At 29.1% G+C, this 14,264-nt stretch overlaps 2 protein-coding genes across 3 annotated transcripts; one reads left to right on the top strand and one right to left on the bottom strand.

Annotated features, from left to right (window-relative positions):
• Positions 1-1,584: 1,584 nt before the first annotated feature.
• On the bottom strand, positions 1,585-3,294 carry LOC111680297. Its single transcript, XM_023441934.2, has 4 exons — positions 3,160-3,294; positions 2,358-2,845; positions 2,037-2,295; positions 1,585-1,794 (listed from the first exon to the last, which is right to left on the bottom strand). Exons 2-4 carry the CDS (start codon positions 2,764-2,766, stop codon positions 1,707-1,709), a joined length of 756 nt encoding a protein of 251 aa, XP_023297702.2. The 5' UTR covers positions 2,767-2,845; positions 3,160-3,294; the 3' UTR covers positions 1,585-1,706.
• A 2,028-nt stretch (positions 3,295-5,322) lies between these two features.
• On the top strand, positions 5,323-13,500 carry LOC111680295 (peptidyl-prolyl cis-trans isomerase). Of its 2 annotated transcripts, none has more exons than XM_023441932.2 (2): positions 5,323-5,751; positions 12,058-12,630. In XM_023441932.2, the coding sequence occupies exons 1-2, from the start codon at positions 5,500-5,502 to the stop codon at positions 12,484-12,486; spliced, it is 681 nt and encodes a 226-aa protein (XP_023297700.2). In that variant the 5' UTR covers positions 5,323-5,499; the 3' UTR covers positions 12,487-12,630. The 2 variants fall into 2 exon arrangements, with proteins under 2 accessions (XP_023297700.2, XP_023297699.1); XM_023441931.2 differs by lacking the exon at positions 12,058-12,630 and adding an exon at positions 12,903-13,500 and having other exon boundaries at positions 5,390-5,751.
• Positions 13,501-14,264: the final 764 nt, after the last annotated feature.

Here is a 14,264-nt window from a genome sequence, read left to right as displayed (position 1 = left end):
CAATCGCAGTAGATTTTGATTTTAAGTTTTTCATGCTATTGAAAAATTTTGTTATTCTGAAAAATTATTTTAAACGAATAAACGTTTTATTAACTTTTGCTTTTTTTTAATTAAATAGTCTGTATAATTATTTCCGGGTATATAACAATACTGCCGGCTAGCGCTTTGAGGACCTTGTTTCTATTTCGCAATTTGTGCGTAATTGCAGTGGCATGAGCTGAGGAAGTAAACAGGCTGTCAAAGGTGACCCCCAAAATCTTTGGGTGGTTCACAGTCGGTATTTGGTTTCCATCAACTACGACGCCTAGATTCAAGTTTACCTCCTTTGTCCAGGTGGTGAAAAGTGTAGCTAAAGACTTCGCTGGTGATAGTTTCAGGTTACGTCCAGTGAAGAGACGATAAAGTCATTGGGTCGATCCAGACAAACGATTATGGGTAAGTGGTCTGAGGCTTGAGAAACTACTGCTCTACAAGTTGCGTAGTTTTAGTAGTAGTAGGTGTTCATCTTTCGTTAATACACTTATAAAACTTCTTAAATAAAACAATTATTTTTTAATTTTTATAATTTTTGTTTTTTTTTATTTCTTGCTTGCAATGGACGTGCTTTATTAACAAACTGCATTTAAATTGGTACGTGTTATTTTGTTTTTGTAATTGTAATCTTAAAAATTATAAAATTAATAATGATAAAATGAATTGCAAAATACAAAGAAGTGTATTAGTTGCATCAGTTAAATTCTCAAAAAAAAAAATTATTAAGCTAATTTGCAAAAAGTTTTTTTATTGTAAATGACTTGTGTTTGTTAATCTTCTACTTAAGTAAAATTATTTATATACGGCCATTGATATAGTACAGCTAAAAGTATTAAGTTATTAAAATAAAAATAAAAAAAAAATATGTATTAAGTCTTCGAACAAAAAAAAAAAGAATGGCGGAGTTAATATCCATTATATTTAAATTTAATTTAAACGAGATTCTTAGTTATTAAAATAAAATCTTAAAAGTACAAAAAATATGCTAAAAAATTTAAGTACAAAAGCCTGGCAAAAATACATCGAATGTCTTTAAATTTTCATACATATTTGTTAATGGTTATTTGTACATTATATTTTAAAAGTAAATCTACCCTTATCCTTCGTAAAAGGGAAAATTATTTAATAATATTCGTGGAAACAATTAAAAAAGTTATAAGAACTTAAAAAAGTTTCATACATATTAAGTCATCATGGCATTAATAATAATACATACTAGCAAATAAAATATAAATCATGTTTTAAGCAAAACAAGTAGTTGTACTGTTTGAAATGTTTTAAATTACAATTTCTTTAAATAAATTTGTTAATTTTGTTTTTTTCTTATTTTTCTCGGTTTTTATTCATATTGTATATGAATTTGTTTTTTTAAGTAATAATTTTAATAATTTTTTTTTAATAAATTATTATTATTTGTGTTCGCATATAAATTCGAATATAATTATAATTAATAAATGATGTTTTGTTTTTGTTTGAGACAACGTTCCATTTAAAATAAAAAAAAATAAATATTTTAATAAAATGTATGAAACTAAATTTACAAGACAATGTAAATAATTAAAATAGATATTAAGAGTTGTTGTTGGTGTTGATTGTTGAGATTTCTTGTTACATTTATATATTTTTCATTCGCTGCTATTTGAATTATTATTAATTATTGTGTTAATTATCATTTAAGCATCTTCAACACGTCCCACAGGACGTAAAACAATTCTTGGATCTGGTTCAAGCATGCGATCAGATTCTTCAGCACTGCTGAGACTGTAATAAGGAAATTAATTTTTATATAAAAGTTTTTTTTTTACATTTATATTCATCTCAAGCCTCATGACTCTATAACCAATATTATATTCAATTTAAAAAAAACACCATTGCGGTTTGTTTACTATTTAAATAGTCTCTCTATTTTTATCTCTAAGAATTGAATTTTAAATAAATAACAGACATCTGTCATATAGAGAAAGGCGAATATTGATTTTTTACCAAAAAAAGAAAATACTTACCAATCTTTATTATCGGGCATCAAATTACGACGTTCCTCATCATCGGCACGCAACGAGGGCAACTCCGAAACCGGAGCATATTGTGTGTGCGAAACTAAAGGATCTGTGGAAGGATTCAAGGCCATAATGCCTTGGCCACAACCGCCATCAACATTTTGACATTGTAATTGACGAGCCAACGACTGTTTCTTATCGAAAAATGGACACGGACAAGGACATACACAGTTGCGGCGCCAGTCAGCAACTTTTAAATAGAGTCCTGTAAAAATAAAAGTATTTCAATTCATCTTCCTTGCTATACAACAGAAAACCTAAACTCACCCATTCCAACTATGCCTAGACAAGTCATAAAAACACCGCCCAACAATATGCCCAATGGTATATTGACACATGGTGTTACAGCTTCTGTTTGGGTTTCACTTACTCCATCGTCAGTGGTTTGTTCAATGGGTAACTGCTGCTGTTGTTGTCTAACGAATTCTTGATCTTCAATCCAGTCAGCAGCACCGCTAGCTAGCATAGCAATTCCGGCGGCCAAGGATATTAAAGCGAACAAGAGAAGAGCCAATTGTGGTTTTGGTTTACGAAATATACGCAGGGGAGAATCAACTCCAATGGAGGAGGCTGGTCCCAAAAATCCTAGACCACCTCCAGAACCATTACCGCCTCCTGAACGTGGCTCATACGAGACCGTTGTGGGTTGATACACTGGTCCACCACAAGATGGCATTGTGTGTAATATTTTGATTAACGTTTATATATATTTTCTGCTTGAATTGTTTTCGTATCTTTTCCTTTAATAGTTGTTGCTACAATCAATATACATACATACTTAGCAAAAAATAAATATAATTTGCAATTTTATAAACAAAATCTATTGTGGTTAAAGTTAAATTTAAAAATAGACTAGAAATTCTTATAAAAAAACTAAAATCTCTCATCTATTGTCAATAACAACACAACATGACACGTATTATTTCATTTTATTATTGCTTTTTATATTATCCTTTTTTCGCACTTCCTTTATTTTGATTTTTTTTGTTACCTTTGAAGGTTTTTTGTTCTTTTTATTCACAATCAATTGAAATATTTTAAGAATTAAAAAATTCAAATTCGTCTTTACCTTTAATTGTTTCCGTAAATGAAATATTTAAATTTATTGCATTATTTGCAATCTTAAAATTATTTTATTGCAATTGTACACTTCTTCATCTATTGAATTTTCCGACTTTTCTTTAACAGTGTTCGAAATTTAGCAAAAAATTATTAACGGCGGCAGCGGCTGGCACTAAAAACTTCGACGGCGTCTTAAAAACTGCTATAAGCCGGCTTAGTTGTCTGCTGTTTTTTTAATTTTTACTGCCAGTTGAAATCATGATTTAAAAAATGTAGAAGGTTGAAATAATACGTAATTTTTTTGTTTTTCTTGTAAAATTTTTGAAAGTGTTCCTTTGCCTTTCAGATGACGTTATTTGCTTGTCGCTTTTAAAACCAATTCCGCCAATGAATCTATGGGATCCGAAGTTATTCTCGTTATACAATTAATAGATCTAAATATAATTTGTTTGTACGATAAACTTAGAAAACAGTAAATCAACAAGTCAGACACATTTTGATCTAAAGCGGTCCTCTTACATACTTCATGTACTACCTAAAATACCAATAATGTATAAATTATTAATAATAAAATAACATGAATAATAAAAAATTGATCTCTCAGATATGAATACTATGACCCAAAGAAAATAAAGTACTTCTATTTCAGATTTAAAGAAAGTCATTACTCGAGTACTTCAAAGTAATGCAGACGGCAAGTATATAGTCATTGAAAAGTAAGAGGTTATGGAAGTACAACCCATTTCCAGGGCTTGCTGGGTTAATTTACAATTAATGAGGTGAATCAATCTTTCAGTCTAGTGCTTTCTGAGATTATGAACTGAAGTTTATCTGCAATGATGGTACCTTTGACTCGTCTAAAAAGTTTGTATTTTTATAGCTTAATTCAGACGCTGTATTTAATGCCAATATCTTGACCTTCTTGTGGTATAGACTTTGGATTCTTCCACTAATATTCCTTTTATTTTATATCTTTCCTTTGCCCCATATTTATTAACTTAATCTATGAAAAGTAATTATAATATTAATATACCACGATTAAAATTTTTCTAATTATAGTTTTCCACTCCTGCAATTAAACTTACTAAAAAGCCGTTTCTACACCATTCTTATAAATTTTGTACTTATTTTAAACGTCTGGGAAAATTTTGGGCCCAATGTATTTAATTTTGGTTTTGTTTATTTTTTTTAAATCACAGTTACCAGACATTTTCAGATGCATGACCGACTGTAAATTGACAATTTGGAAACACGTTTATGGGAATTAATATATTTTCACAATTATGAAAATTTATTTGTTAGATTGAAACGAAAAGTCGACTTTTCGACTTTTTGCATTTTATGAAAAGTCGACTTTTTTCATTTTATGAAAAGTCAACTTTTCGACTTTTTGCATTTAGTTAAAAGTCGATTTTTCGAATTTTCGACTTTTTTCATTTAATTAAAAGTCTATTTTTCGACTTTTAATATTTTATAAATAGTCGACTTTTCGACATTTTCCGACTTTTCGACTTTTTTCGACTTTTTTTCGACTATTTTCGACTTTTTTCGACTATTTTCGACATTTTCCGAATTTTTCGACTTCTTTCGACTTTTTCCGACTCTTCGACTTTTTTTGACTTTCCGACTTTTTTCGACTTTTATTTACAAAGTCGACTTTTTTCATTGACGATAGTCGAGTTATCGACTTTTTTGAAACAAAATAGTCGACTTCGACTTTTCGACTTTTTTCGACATAATAATTGTTCGATTATTCGAAAGTCGATATATAGAACCCTATTAAGCACTAACTATACACTTTGTTTTTTATTTCAAAGCAATTAAAATTTTAAGAATATACTTCAACTCACATTTTTGAAATCTGTAAAAATAACTATGAGTACTAATGACATTACTTGAAAATATCAAACTATTTGCAAATAAAAACTTTTTTGAGAAAATTTACCAATTTTTTTATTTACTGTTATTCAGCATTTAAAGAATAATGTAATTTTTATGAATTTGTATTCAAAATTAATAAATTTTTATATATTTTTATAACTAAAACGCAAAACAAATGACATCGATTATAGTTGTTAAAAATTTCAAAATTCATTCCAAAATCTTTGCAAAATTTCCATATTTTGGAAATTTCCATCTTAATTTTTGGTATAATATAGACAGAGGCAACAATCTGGCATCTCACAATAAAAATTACGCAATTTTTTTCCAAAGAGATACCGCTATTCTTCTATCACTTGAAGCACGTGAACTGTGGAGAGGACACGAATTAAAATAAAATAATTTTAATTAAATAAAACTGCTGTTAATTTAGCTGTAATCGAGTTGTAAATACATACAGGTAAACATGTCTTTCCTAGGGGCAACACTGGCACGATGCTGTCGTCAAATGACAGTTGGCGCGTCGCAGCCTATCGCCATTTTTGCCAGAACAACAAATATTCAAGCTTCGCCATTGACAACTGGAATTAAAACGAATCAGTTGCAATTTGGATTTCTCAGTGTACGCAATTTTGCTAGCAAAGGAAAAATGGGTTTACCTCGTGTCTTCTTTGATATGACCGCTGACGGTCAACCTTTGGGCCGTATTGTTATGGAGGTAAGGGAATTTTTTACAATTGTAATTTATTTATATCATTTGTGTTTATCATCGTAAATTTTTGAAAATTTTATTTAAGTATTTTTTCCCAATATAACCTAAGTTTTATTATAGCTGCATTGTCAAGTTAGTTTTTTTTAAGATATAAAAGTCTTGTGTGTGTATGTGTGCGCGATTGTGTGAATTTTTTTCTTAAATATTTGACATGAATTAATTATCTTTAGGGCTTTTTGTCCGTGTACAGAAAGATTTTTGACTTGTTTTTTTTATTTTTTCCTTCCTCAAATTATAAAAGTGAGGTTAGGTTAGTAGAGAATATTTTGCAAAAGATGGAAAATGAAAAAGACAACTTGCAATTTTTGTAAGTTGTTGGTTGGTTGGTTTGTCGGACGGTTGGTTGTTAGCAAAACATTGACGACGATGATGACTATAAAGCGTTGTATGTGTTTGTGGAATGATTAACCAGTGGGCGCATGTGTTGGTGTGAATTACCGGGCTAGTAGAGGCAGCCAAAGTGTATACGAATTCGGATAAAAAGCATATAGTGGCATCACTCTTTCCAAACTCGGAGTAGTGAACTGAACAACAATTGTTGTTTAGTGGAAAAAAAGATATTTGAACATCGTTTAAAATGTTTGAACAAACAACATTTAATCAATTTAAATCCAATTTACCCCCCATTACACACTTCATTTTCGTTTTTTGCTTGCCGGCCGGCTTGCTATTTGTATTGATGTCATTGTGTGCTTTTTTTCTATTAAAAAAATTGGTGATTACATGTGTGTTTGTACGCGTTGATAGTGTTGATTATTTTAATAAATTCTATTGCTAATCACTTTGTGCTTTGTTCCCTTCTTTTACCCCCTTCCCGCGTGTTTTTTTCTTCATAGTTTTGCTGTTTTCGTGTTGTTTTTTATTGTTGTTTCAACAGTTCAGTTGCTGCGCTGCTATAAATTCATTTTGGAATTTTCCATTTTGTTCTTTTTCTTTTTGCACATATTTTTAGCTTTATACACGTTTTGATCATGTTTTTGTATACAAAAATAATTTTTATTGAACATATTTTTTAAAGCTGAAGAAAAAAACGTGTTCTATTTTATTAAACACATAAATTATTAGAATTTATTTTTATAGTAATTGCTAAAAACAGACATTGAATTTCCACCTAAATGCAAATGACCAGTTGTGACCTTGAGCATGAGCGCATGAGTTGCAAATGAAATACACACTTTCAAATTCGGGAAAAAATCAGTAATTTCTGTTGTCCTGCCCTTCTGCAAAAAAAATTAGATGTTTTGTGTCTATACAACATTTACTAAATATATGTATTTTTGTAGTATTGATTTATTTGTTAATTTACATTTTATTTGGCAATATAATTATCTGTGTGTGATTATAATTGATTGACTGAAGAAGGAGAAGAAGAAGGGATGTGTGTGAAAGTGCACCAACAATTTAAATGGCGATAAATTGCATTTTTATCTTTATTAGTTTTTATAGGTATAGGGTGAACCGTGAATTGACTTTTTAACATTATTAATAGTATTAATAACAGTATTGTGTGGAATAAAAGCAACAAGGGTTGACTGAGATTTTATTTATTATTTTTACATATTCAAAAGGTGTTTAAGAAAATCTGCTGTTAAAAAAACATAATCTCCCTTTTTGCCAATTAAAATTTTATATGAAAATATGATTTGCAAACATTGAAGAAGCTAATGCGCACAATATCATGAAACGAAATGTTGACGGCTTGTTCACTAGGTATAACAATTTTCCATTTAAGGGAAATGAGACATAAATTTCACTTCTATTGGCGATAGTGGTGAATTGTATGTGAAATTGTTACCCAAATTCCTTTACATTTACTAATAGTTCTATCCTAAAATATTAAGAAATGATTTTACGGTTTTAGCAAAATTGTTCCGTTAGGTCTTTGACGACAGATGTGTCAGCTGTTTAATGTTTGCTCACGTATAGCAGTAGATTAAACAAAATAAACCGGCTCTGTATAGTTCTAAAATTGATCTACTTTATTACTAATTGCTTTTGTTTAATACCCGTTGATAGTTCGGAAAATAGATCAGTTCTATGTAATTGATATTTTAGTTGCAAGTCCACCATGTCATGTTTTTATTGCTATTTTAGAAAACTTTTGAAGTTATATGAAGAATTTTGCAAGTAAAATATGAAAATCCATTAACTTGCTGTTAGATTAAACTTGGAACAAATTTAGGCGGATTTTAACCGATGATTGTATTTTTCAGTGTTAGATTTAAGTTCAGTTAACTTTGTTAGTATTGCCAACTTTTCACTCAAAAATATAACCAATGAACAGCTGTTTTTCGCAAACAATACTTTTTTTAAGATAGGTATAAAATTTTGGAAAAATGTTTAATAAACATTGAAACATTAGTAAATAAAACAAAACAAATCAGAAAATTGCAATTTACTTAAAATATTATTTTTTTTTTGTATTTCCGAAATCATTGTTTTATTGTTTTTGTTAATTGTGTTTTCTCACTTATAACTTAAATTTAATTGGCCAATAAGACTCATTTAAACTAAGATATTAAGTAACGTTACTGTTTAATAAAAAACACAAAACATATATTAAACTAGTTTTTAAAAAAGCATGATATTTAGGGCGGGTTACAATTGAGAGTATTTGTAGCCTCCGTTAGGTTGGTGGTTAGTGTTCTAGTCTGGTAGACCAGAGATAGAGGTGGTCCACCAGAGGCACTGTTTAACCCTTTGGAACTGACGTGGTAGTCTAACAAAAATACCAAAAAATTACGAAAATTAGATTTTTCAATTTATACCTTGTCAATAAACACTGTTTAACATGCATTGTCTTGTCGAAGTTAAAAAATATTATACTAAGGGCGGGTTTCTTACTCATCAGTTAAACTAAGCTTAACTTGCTGTTAGATTAAACTCGGAACAAATTTAGGCGGTCTTTAACCGATGATTGTGTTTTTCAGATTTAGATTTAAGCTCAGTTAACTTTGTTAGTATTGCCAACATTTCACTCAAAAACATAAACAATGAACAGCTGTTTTTTTTTTGTAAACAATACTTTTGTAAAATGGAAAATTTTGGAAAAATGTTAAATAAACAATAATAAACAAAACAAATCAGAAAATTGCAATTTTCTTAAAATACCTATTAAGTTTTTGTTCTTCCGAAATCATTGTTTTTGTTAATTGTGTTTTCTCACTTATAACTTAAGTTTAATTGGTCAATTACACTCAGATAAACTAAGATAATATGTAACTTTACTGATAACTGAAAGACACGAAACATATATTAAACAAGGTTTAACCAAAGAATAAAGATTATCTTTATCAGAAAAACTCGCTCTAAATAACAACCTATAAACACAAATAGTTTAAGAAAGTTTCAAAATCAGATCTTAGGAAGTAAAAGCTTTCAAAAAATGGTGTCTATCAGACAACACATCAGTTCCAGAGAGTTAAGAATCGCACAACAGATCCAATTGAGTCTTAGGTGTTTCTCAATACAATAGAGCGATATGCTATTTTTATAAGAAACGGTTTTAATGAGTTTTATTAAATTTAAACAATTAAATACTAACTAACTTACGTAGTTGAGTTTTGCATATAGTATTTATTGATACATATTACTCACGTTTTATGCATTAATAATGTAAAATTGTTCTAATAGTTGTTTTATAAACTATAATAGAAATGGCAAAAAGGTTAAGTGTGTTTTTTTTTAAATTAAAGCATTATAAAAGTTTTATGTAACGTTAAATTTATAAAATATTTATAATGTCCTTAAAATACAAACAAAACCAATTAAGCATTCATTAACTCCACCCATGTGAAAATAAAATTAAAGAGTAGAAAAAAAACTAAACTACATACTACTGCTAGTTGTTTGCATAGGTTCACGAAAAATTATAAATTCAAATTAGACACTACTTGCACCATTTCACCCTAACGACCTATCCCTTACACTTTTCTTCTATAGAACTATATTAAATGTTAGACCTAATGTATAGCTAAAAAAAATGTCCAGAAACAAATCAAAAAAAAGGACATGACATTGAAAATATAATTTATCATAAAAAAAATTATATATTTTAGAAAGTAATTTTGCACTATTAAAATATCTACCTTGGTAATGTGAATACATACAGACATTTTAATTTTACTTTCATTTGTGATAATGAAACATTATACAGGTTTAAATATTTGTTTTTATTACAAACATACATACAAACGTATTATTAAATCTAATGGCTAGAATGATTTAAAATAGTAAAACTATTTACAATATTTAAAATGACAACGTCAAAAGGTAGACGTTGTCATTTATTTATTATTATTATCATCATCCTTGTCAACCTTTATAATATAAAAATTGTGCTATTGTACAAGAACAAAAACAACATTTAGTTTTTATATATATATTTTCTCTATTGGCATGAGATAATCGATTAATTACTATTGTATATACATAGTTGAAAGGTTGGTCAATAATTTAACTGTCTACTGTTTTTTTTTTGTTTCACTTTATTATTGTTGTCATCTGACGACACACGTGTCCTTTAAATCATAAAAAAGTATGTGGTTGTAATGGTGGCAATAAAAAACAATAAAACTAAATCAAAGGCCATGTAATGTATTAATTTTGTTTGAAAAGTATTGTAGACAATAATTGAAATTGGGTTAAAAGCATGTGCACGTTAGTGTTGTTGTTTTTACTTTTTATTTTCTTTCATGTTGTAGTTATAGATAATCACAAGGATTTCTTAAAATTAACGAAAAGAAAAAAACTTCTAATGAATTTATTTAGAAAAAATTTAAAAATAAACAAGTTTTAAACAAAATTTTTGTTGTTACAACTACAAATGAATGATTAACAAAATAAGAGCAGTAGAAGGAGGAGGAGGGGAGGGAGGGAATTTAATGTATTTGGCAACAATCTTACTTGTTTGTGGCAGAATTTATAAACCAGCTTTTTTTTTATTATAAAATAAACTATTTGTATATGAATGACAAGGGAAAGGGGGTGAATGACCAGTTTAAATAAGCAGTTATTATAAATTAATTAAACATAACTTGATTAATCTTGTATTTCAATGTAGGTTCTATTTTACTTTTTTATTTTGTTTTTTCTTAATTTTTGTTTTCTACCATCACGTAATCTCTATTGTTTTGTATTTTCAACTGATGTCATAACTATTTTAAATTGAATGTTTTAAACAGTATGTCTTTTTTTTATTCGAATAGTTATAATAAATATGTTATGATTCATTAACAAGTTTATCTGTTGTTGCCAATTTTTGTCAAATTTGGTTTTTGCTACATAATTTCCATCTAAACTTGTTACTTTTGAATTCTACAGCAATATAAACAAAATTGCTGCTAATGGAATAGATTTTTCTCCATTAAAGTATACATAGGGCGGGTTTTCCAGAAAAAAAGTTAATCTACATTCTTTGTTTAAACTTAGTTTGATATATGTTTTGTGTTTTCAGTAAACAGTAACGTTACTTATTTTCTCAGTTTAACTGAGTGTTATTGGCCAATTAAACTTAAGTTAAAAGTGAGAAAACACAACAAAAACAATAAAACAATGATATCGGAAGAACAAAAACTTAATATTTTAAGTAAATTGCAATTTTCTGATTTGTTTTGTTTTATTTATTATTGTTTTAAATGTTTATTTAACATTTTTCCAAAATTTTCAATTTTACAAAAGTATTGTTTGCAAAAAACAGCTGTTCATTGTTTATGTTTTTGAGTGAAAAGTTGGCAATACTAACAAAGTTAACTGAATTTAAATCTAAAATTGAAAACCACAATCATCGGTTTTGGAAATAAATAAATAAAAAATAAATAAATAAAGTCTGCCTAAATTTATTTCGAGTTTATTCTAACAGCCAGTTAAGCCTAGTTTAACTGAGGAGTAAGAAACTCGGCATGAAAAACACAATCTTCGGTTAAAGTCTGCCTAAATTTGTTTCGAGTTTAATCTAACAGCAAGTTAAGCCTAGTTTAACTGAGTAGTAAGAAACCCGCCCTTAATCAAGTGTTTTGTCACATTTTTACAACTAATAAGTTGTTGAAAAGTTTTGGAGGCTTTTTAAGGGAAATTTTATTATTACTTTTAACAAAAGTTTCTAACTAACACACAAAAAGAATCAATAAACCTTGAATGAATTCCAAACGATTTTAGTTTTGTCGTCTAATAAATTTCCAAAAAAATTTCTTTCAATATGTTTTTGCCTGCTTTTGTTTAAAAAAATATATATTACAATTACTATTATTATAGCTACGTCCCGATGTTGTGCCCAAGACTGCCGAGAATTTTCGTGCTCTGTGCACTGGTGAGAAAGGTTTCGGTTATAAGGGTTCATGTTTTCATCGCATTATACCCGATTTTATGTGTCAGGGTGGTGATTTTACTGCTCACAACGGCACTGGCGGTAAATCGATTTATGGTCATAAATTCGATGATGAAAACTTTATTTTAAAACACACCGGAATTGGTACACTTTCCATGGCCAATGCTGGGCCCAATTCGAATGGATCACAGTTTTTCATATGCACGGTTAAGACAACATGGTTGGATGATCGTCATGTTGTATTTGGCAAAGTTATTGAAGGCCTAGATGTTGTTAGAAGGATGGAGCAAATGGGTAGTCAATCGGGCAAGACTAATAAGAAAATCATTATAGCCGATAGTGGTCAATTGCAATAGTTTTTAGCTATAAATTTATTTATACCAAACAAAAGTACAAAGTGTGTTCTTAAGTTTTTTTGTTTATATATTCATTGTCATAACATCATGTAAGAGGAGTTTTAAAACTGAATATAAAAACGCTATTATTTACTAAACACTTTATTCTTAATTTGTCTTATTTCTTACATTATTTACTAAGTACATAGTTATTGTGGGTGTGTTATGTAAATGTGTCTGTCTAGACTGCTGAGCTCAAGTATGGATCCACTTAAAAGTGCCAGTGTTTCCAAAAAGATATCAGTGTTATTATTTAAATGATAAAACAAATTAAACTAATAAATAATTTTAACAAATTAAAAGAAAAAACAACAACACAAAACATAAATAATCATTTGTTGTACACATTATGTGTGTGCGTATTCTTCTATCTGCAGCTCCGTAGCGATGTTGTTCCAAAGACCGCTGAGAATTTCCGTGCTCTCTGCACCGGTGAAAAGGGTTTCGGCTACAAGGGCTCCTCCTTCCATCGTGTCATTCCCAACTTCATGTGCCAGGGTGGTGATTTCACAAACCACAATGGTACCGGCGGTAAATCCATCTATGGCAACAAGTTCGCTGATGAGAACTTCACCTTGAAGCACACCGGTCCCGGTATTTTGTCCATGGCCAATGCTGGACCCAACACCAACGGTTCTCAATTCTTCATCTGTACCGTCAAGACCGCTTGGTTGGACAACAAACACGTTGTCTTCGGTCAAGTCGTTGAAGGCATGGATGTTGTTAAGCAAATCGAAGGTTACGGCACCCAATCCGGCAAGACAAACAAGAAGATTGTTGTCGCCGACTGTGGTGCTCTGTAAGCAGATGGCCATCGTTATCATCTAAACGACAACAACCAATACAAAAAACTATTTTAATATTTAGTAATTTTAAGAGTAATCGCAACAGCAAATACAACAAATGAAATGAAAGATGAAAAAGCATTTAAACTAAATCATTTAGAACAAATAAAATGTTAAACAAACAGAAAAAGAAAAAATGAAAATCATTTAAAACAATTTGTTCTCTCAGTTTCTTCTCTCTTTCACACAAAAAAACATAGTTTGAAATCGTAAAAATTACCAATTGAATTAAAACAAAAAGAAGAAATATGCTTAAAGTATAAATTATATTGTTCTCTCAATATTATTCCCAGATAAAAAACAAAAAAACCTTTTTTTATTATTTTACAAAAATAAAACATTCTACTTTTTTCCTGTCCAAAAATATGTTGTTGTTTCAATTCAATATTTTAGTTAGACAATAAAAAAGCTAAGAAAAAAACACTAGTAATTAGATTATTAGCTGATCGATTTTGTTGCCTAGTTTTGAGGGCGTATTAAACGTTGAAGCTTCATTTGTATTCAATTGTAGTATATTTTTTCCATTTTATTGCAATAACATATAAAATGATAAAAACTTTGCATTTAAAGCTTCTATTAGCTTCATTGCATTATTGATTTTATTATAAGATAGAAGGTGGAGCTTGTAAAACTGAACCACCTCTGTCGGTATTAACCACAAGTCTATGGGGCTCAAATTTGTAGAACAAATTAATAAATGTACCGTGTCATGAGGCAGGGCCACGGTTTAAAGTGCCAGGAAATATTAGTTCACGGTAGAAATTGAGAAAAACTGTATCAACCATTTATAGGTTGTCATTTACTCCAGTCTCTATATGCTTAATTTCATCTTACTATGTTGAATATTACATAAATCTTTACATGTACCAGTTAAAGAACGCAAAATTACCTAAA

This window comes from Lucilia cuprina, chromosome 3 (genome assembly GCF_022045245.1).
Source record: "Lucilia cuprina isolate Lc7/37 chromosome 3, ASM2204524v1, whole genome shotgun sequence".
NCBI lineage: Eukaryota > Metazoa > Arthropoda > Insecta > Diptera > Calliphoridae > Lucilia > Lucilia cuprina.
The sequence above is the reverse complement of the archived record's forward strand: the minus strand, read 5'-3'. Positions and strand labels throughout refer to the sequence as shown.

Bases quoted from the DNA above. Each gene is read 5' to 3' on its own strand.
- LOC111680295 (XM_023441932.2), top strand. From the start codon at position 5,500: ATGTCTTTCCTAGGGGCAACACTGGCACGATGCTGTCGTCAAATGACA. The intron at 5,752-12,057 runs GTAAGGGAATTT...CTATTATTATAG, and splicing joins TGGGCCGTATTGTTATGGAG to CTACGTCCCGATGTTGTGCC.
- LOC111680297 (XM_023441934.2), bottom strand. From the start codon at position 2,766: ATGCCATCTTGTGGTGGACCAGTGTATCAACCCACAACGGTCTCGTAT. The intron at 2,296-2,357 runs GTGAGTTTAGGT...TTATTTTTACAG, and splicing joins TCTAGGCATAGTTGGAATGG to GACTCTATTTAAAAGTTGCT. The intron at 1,795-2,036 runs GTAAGTATTTTC...TCCTTATTACAG, and splicing joins ATGCCCGATAATAAAGATTG to TCTCAGCAGTGCTGAAGAAT.